At 51.3% G+C, this 5795-nt stretch overlaps 5 protein-coding genes across 5 annotated transcripts; 1 reads left to right on the plus strand and 4 right to left on the minus strand.

Moving 5' to 3' along the window:
- On the plus strand, nucleotides 1-2784 carry PPTG_18648 (hypothetical protein). The gene has a single exon (XM_008916821.1). It carries the CDS (start codon nucleotides 1400-1402, stop codon nucleotides 2660-2662), a length of 1263 nt encoding a protein of 420 aa, XP_008915069.1. The 5' UTR covers nucleotides 1-1399; the 3' UTR covers nucleotides 2663-2784.
- Nucleotides 71-1233, minus strand: PPTG_18647 (hypothetical protein; the record flags this gene model as incomplete). The annotated part of the gene is made up of 2 exons (XM_008916820.1): nucleotides 71-278; nucleotides 323-1233. 2 exons carry the CDS (start codon nucleotides 1231-1233, stop codon nucleotides 71-73), a joined length of 1119 nt encoding a protein of 372 aa, XP_008915068.1.
- A 203-nt stretch (nucleotides 2785-2987) lies between the features above and the next one.
- PPTG_18649 (hypothetical protein) lies at nucleotides 2988-3521 on the minus strand (the record flags this gene model as incomplete). Its single annotated transcript, XM_008916822.1, has 2 exons — nucleotides 2988-3301; nucleotides 3382-3521. The coding sequence occupies 2 exons, from the start codon at nucleotides 3519-3521 to the stop codon at nucleotides 3067-3069; spliced, it is 375 nt and encodes a 124-aa protein (XP_008915070.1). The 3' UTR covers nucleotides 2988-3066.
- A 134-nt stretch (nucleotides 3522-3655) lies between these two features.
- Nucleotides 3656-4132, minus strand: PPTG_18650 (hypothetical protein; the record flags this gene model as incomplete). Its single annotated transcript, XM_008916823.1, has 1 exon — nucleotides 3656-4132. The coding sequence occupies one exon, from the start codon at nucleotides 4130-4132 to the stop codon at nucleotides 3656-3658; it is 477 nt and encodes a 158-aa protein (XP_008915071.1).
- A 499-nt stretch (nucleotides 4133-4631) lies between these two features.
- Nucleotides 4632-5690, minus strand: PPTG_18651 (hypothetical protein; the record flags this gene model as incomplete). The annotated part of the gene is made up of 1 exon (XM_008916824.1): nucleotides 4632-5690. The coding sequence occupies one exon, from the start codon at nucleotides 5688-5690 to the stop codon at nucleotides 4632-4634; it is 1059 nt and encodes a 352-aa protein (XP_008915072.1).
- Between the last annotated feature and the right edge of the window lie 105 nt (nucleotides 5691-5795).

Consider the following 5795-nt stretch of genomic DNA (forward strand, 5'->3'; position numbering starts at 1 on the left):
ATCTCCAGGGCCGAACTTGAGCTCCTTGAGGAACTCCATGTTGTCCATGAGGCTAAGCGCGTTGAAGACGTCAAAGTCCTCCTTCTTGGCCATGATCAGCGTGTCGTTCATAAGATCCGTGAGCGGCACGGACGTGGCCACATTGTAGAACGAATACGCAGCGTTGAGCTTGTTGTGCTTGTCGTGGCCAATGACAGTCGACGGCAGGTGGTAGAAGCTCGTAAAGTCCGTGATCTTGTGGGTCTCCGGGTTCTCCACCACGTACGCGTTGATCACGCCTTGACGAGGCAACATCCAGTGAGCCACGTCGTTCTGATCGTACTGCTGGACAAGATCGAACTTAGCCAGGTACGTCTTGAGCAGCGCCGTAACCTGAGCCACATCCTTCTTCTGCATGGATCGGAAACCTGGCACGGACGTGGTCTCTGGCAGCTTGAACATCTTGATAGTACGCGTCATGGTCATCCTGGGCGCCAGTCTGGAGAAACCCACTTCAATGAGTTTCTTGGGGTTCAGCGAGCGGTGGAAGTAGCGGCACTGGGCCACAGGCATGGGCAGCACCACTCCAGCCGTATACACAGCCTGCCAAATGTCTCGGAGGTTGACACGACGCGTGATCTCCTTGATGAGCACAGGTGCGAGTCTCTTGGTGCGCAATTTCTTGTGTACACACAGGAAATTGATCTCGGCCATGGCCATCGTCTCCTTATACACACGCGTCTTGACGGGAATGCCACTGATAAAGGCCATGAGTTTGTTGGTCTTTTGGTTGCGTACACCCACGTGCCAGTCCTTATGGAAGCCCGGAGGGGTGAGAGCCCACATGAGGAAGTCAATGGAGTAGTCAAAGCGGAACATATTGTCATCGTCCTCGACGTAGTTGTGCGTGAGCAGATCGTAGACCTCCTGGGCCTCGTTCTGCTTGGTCAGGTCGATTTCGCTCCACTCGAAGCCTGGTGGCATGTTGTACGGCTCCTGACGCACGTCTTTCACAGTCTTTGGAGGGTCGATAGCCCCGTGTTCGCGCGGGAATTCATCCAAGGCCGGCACAGGTTGAGTCTTCCAGAATTTGAAATCCTTCTGCGCCGCCAAGGCGTTGCGGTCAGGCGCCTGCTGCGCCGTGGCCAAGTTGAGCTGCTTGAGCACCTGCAGAAACTCCTCCTGCTCTTCGACCGTCACCAACTCCAGCTTGTCGTCGGGCTTGCCGCCCGCGGGCGGGGGAGAGCTGCTCATGTTTGACGCGGATCTTTTTGTGAGTGGAGGGAACTCGAATCCGTTTTGGTCGTACTAAAAAACAACATCTTGGGCACAGTATGCTTAGTTTGGCACCATTTCATATTTGGACCTTTTGTTTGGACAGACTAAATTAGTGGACCCCTTCGTTGGGTACACTACCACCATGAATCAGGACGAGGAGCAGCAAGACTTCGTGCGTCTATTGAAGCAGCTGAACCTCGTTCAGTCCGTGCAACAGGCGCAGCAATTGGAGAAGGAGCACCGCTTCTGGGGCACGCAGCCCGTACCGACGCTGCAGGACCAAAATGGTAGAAGTCCAGAGTGTCCTCATGGACCCATCGACGTACAAAAGTCACCGGATCAAGTAAGACAGGAGCCGTACCACATGCCGTCGGGCTTCACCTGGTCTACGCTCGACGTAATGGACCCTTCTCAGGCCAATGAAGTATATGAATTGCTCTCCAAAAACTACGTCGAGGACACGGACAGCACTTTCCGCTTCGACTATTCCGTGGACTTCTTACAGTGGGCTCTCACTCCTCCAGGCTACCACAAAAACTGGCACATTGGTGTACGCAGCACACACAATAACCAGCTCATGGCCTTCATTTCCGGTATCCCTGCCCAAGTCCGCGTCTACCATAAGACTGTGAATATGGCCGAGATCAATTTCCTGTGTGTACACAAGAGACTGCGAGATCGACGGTTAGCGCCTGTGCTGATCAAGGAAGTGACACGAAGAGCGAATCTCCTTGATATCTGGCAGGCCGTGTATACAGCGGGAGTGGTTCTGCCCATGCCTGTGGCACAGTGTCGGTATTTCCACCGCTCTTTGAACCCCAAGAAACTAATCGAAGTGGGGTTTTCACCTTTACCTCCCAGGATGACACTGGCACAGACGATCAAGACGTTAAAGTTGCCTACTCACACGTCAACACCGGGCTTTAGAGCAATGGAGCGGACGGATGTGCCGAAAGTCACGAGGTTGTTGAAGGAATATCTGGCCAAGTTTCACCTCGCAGCGGAGTTTAGTGAAGATGAGGTGGCACATTGGATGGTGCCACGTGTTGGAGTCGTCAACGCTTATGTGGTGGAAAACCCGGATACTCAAAACGTCACAGATATCTGTAGCTTTTACCACCTGCCGTCGACGATCATTGGCAATGACAAACACAAGAAACTCAACGCGGTCTACTCCTTCTACAATGTGGCGACGTCGGTGACACTCACACAGTTGATGCAGGACGCACTAATCATGGCGAAGAAGGAGAAGTCGGATGTGTTCAATGCACTGGACGTCATGGAAAACGTCGAGATACTGCAACTGCTCCAGTTTGGACCTGGTAGTGGCGAGCTGCAGTATTACCTGTACAACTGGCGCTGTCCGCGGATGTCCAGCGATTGTGTGGGCATCGTGCTGTGCTGAGCAATTATCTACTGACAGCCGAGCTACTAACTTAGGTGGAGTAAAAAGAAAAAATATACGACTGGAGGACAGCTGCTCCATTTTCTTTTAAAAAAAAAAATACTCAGAATACACAAACTCATCACCTACTGCTTATCACGTTTCCATCAGAGCGGGACTGGCCTCGTTCTTCCGCAGAACCACTGCAATCCGCTGAAATTCTGATCTTAAAGTGTTCGCATCCAACACCTGTCAATACTCCCCTCCCAATTTCTTTGCCATGCGCTCCAGCACGGACAGATTCACGTGTCCACAACAAACACCTTCAAGTCGTACTTGGCGTAATTCGAGCGAATGTGTTGTGCAAAAGCGATCCCCGTCTCGATGTCGCACGGATGGCCATCCGAGAAGAAAATGAGCACGGCCTAGAACTGCTCGAAGTTGTTGCGCGACAAAACCTCGTTAGCCACACGTAAGCCCTCCCCGAAGCACGTTCCGCCTCCAGAATACGGGATCTTCACCCCCACAATCTCCTTCAAAGGTTCGACCTCGCAGTGAATACGGCCGGCGTTATCAAACGTAACAAACGAGGCTAAATCGTTGTCTCCTTCATCTTTAAGCCTGTTGATTGTCAACTCGTTGCACGCATAGAGCAAGTCTCTCCAAGGTTGCCCATGCATGCAGAGTTATCCAACACAAAAACGCTGTGGAATTTCCCCGAATCGACAGCGTGAACGCACTCGAACTTGTGGCCATCAATGTACGCGAAGCCATCGTCAACCTCCGGCTTCATTTCAGGTTCATGCCAGGCGTCTAGCACACAAAACGAAGCAGAATTGTCGGGCTCATCATGCTCTGGAGCATCGCACTGGATGGACATTTGGAGAAGAGAACTCGCTCTTCTTCAGTGCACGGATCTTTCCAACCGATAGTCGTCCAGAATTGAGAATCATCCATCGCTTCATCAGGAGGTGGGTACAGCCTTACTGGCATCCCCAGTGTACACGCACTTCGTCACATCTTCGCCTTCGCATGGCAAATAGTGGAGGTGCCCACTTTCGCGCAAAACAGGTTGCACATTTCGGCAATCCCTCGCTCGCCCACTTGATACTTCCGATCCTCAATATCGATATCGTTGCCCTTAGCAATGAAATATGTCTGGCACATGTTGCCGTGGGAGGTAGCGTGAAGGCCCATGTGCCCAAAGTGTTTGTTGCAGTAATAGTCACGACAAGGGCGTCGTACATCACAGTAGTGGATCACTTGTTGCTCTTCGTCACGTCTCCGGGCAGTACTGTCATCGCTCAGGTCAAGCACACAAGTAACTCCGTTTTCCTCAGCAAACATGCGAGACTCATTCAACTGACCGTGAAAATGGTCCTTCTCACCGCACGTATTCTTGCAGCCTCTCATAAAACATTGACGCAGACACTGTACTTCGACGCATGTGCACCGAGTGATCTCGCTGGATGTCCAAAACACGAGCCGCATTGATCGTTTCGGCAGAGCAGGTGGAACCGCAAATATGAACCTAAACCGAGCAGCGGTGGTCACCCAAATGTTCTGCCACTTTTGAGCAGGTTTTATCGCAATTGGAAGCTCGAGCGAGTACGCACTGCTGACCGTAGGTGTGCTCTCCCTTTTCGCACTCGCATTTGCCTTCGTGGCCAGCACTCCGAGAACACGGCCGTGCACTGTCTGACTGCGATTCACTCTGCATACTCACAAAACCCACGACACTTGTGATCGGTGCTGCAAACGTGTGTCGAGTGGGTAATTGAATGCATGCAACCGAGCTGACAGCTTATACAACGATGTTAGCAACGAGACAAGAAGAGTACCATAGGGTCCACGAATCGTTGCTCCATCGTTGATCGCACCTCCGACAGTCGGCCATCAAGTGCACCGTGAAGCCAACGCACCGCTTTTAACTTTCGACGGCTCAGAATGAAAGCCAAGAAGCCATCGAAACACTTTTGGTCCTCGGTCGTTAGTCTGGATCTGCCAAATTCCACTTGCGCCAAGAAAGTTTGAAAAGGGCCACCAGAGTTGTGTGAATTTGCTTCGTGCTCCTGGTTTCCAGCGCAGTTACATCAAAGCCGAAATCAATGGCATCGTCGGCAATAGTATCCAGCAGAATAACATTATTGAGCGCCATACACTTGGTCGCAAATCCGGGATAGGCCTGACAAGTTGCAGTCAGTGAGACCACAAGTTTGTCACGAGTACCAACTTGCAGCACGGATTCTTTCAGACCAGACGAGATTGTCGCATCAGCAACCAGAGTTTGCGGTACGTGGCATCCTGTTCGAAGAATCCCAGGAAGCTTTTGCTTTACGTCCGAAATCACCAAGTATTGCGTGCTTTTATCCATGCTCGTCCAGTCCAGCATCGAGATTTTTGCCAGTACAATCCGGAGGCAATCCAGGAAAGCTTTACCCGTCGAAAACCCTGTTGCTGCCTCCCGTACAATGCTAAGCAGCGCCTTCGCTGCGTCATTCTCCATCGACTGGTAATACTCCACTGTTCCAAAAGGTGGGGTACAGTTTATCGTGACCTGTCCAGCGTACATTTCAGTCAGGAAGTTCTGCTCGCGGCTTGATTCAAAAATTGCGTTTAACTTTGCCGCAAGATCATTAACAACACCCAGTCGATCGTTCATATTCACATCTATGACACTCATAAACAAAAGCCCACGAAAGAGACGCGGATCATTCTTGATAAGCTGGACACCTTTCTGGAAACGAGAGAACAAACCGTCAATATCCTTATCAAATCGGCTCTCCATTCGAAAGACTGTGAATAACGACACCGATGCATTCAGCACTGATAAGAAGATATCTTCTTGCTCCGATCGTTCGAACGACCCCAGTCCCTCGAAATCCAGAACTACCAGTAGCACATCAGATACGAATCGTAAAGACAGCCACGCTCCGTCAGTACAGCGTGAACCGGAGATCGCAAACGAAGTTCCTGCGAGGTGGTTCAAGAAGTAGCTCTTTCCTGTTGACTGCTTCCCCATTGACGTTAACCACAACGCATCGTCCATTCCATGACTCTAGTAGTGGGGACAGTAAACCGAAGCGAATCGACTGAGCAATCTCCGACGCATCTGTCCCCGTTGAGTCATTTTCGCTGCTTAAACTCGTTCGAC

Source organism: Phytophthora parasitica (genome assembly GCF_000247585.1).
Source record: "Phytophthora parasitica INRA-310 unplaced genomic scaffold supercont2.90, whole genome shotgun sequence".
Taxonomy (NCBI): domain Eukaryota; phylum Oomycota; class Peronosporomycetes; order Peronosporales; family Peronosporaceae; genus Phytophthora; species Phytophthora nicotianae.

What these genes read in the sequence shown, in the direction of transcription:
- PPTG_18648 (XM_008916821.1), top strand. Translation starts at nt 1,400, where the DNA reads ATGAATCAGGACGAGGAGCAGCAAGACTTCGTGCGTCTATTGAAGCAG.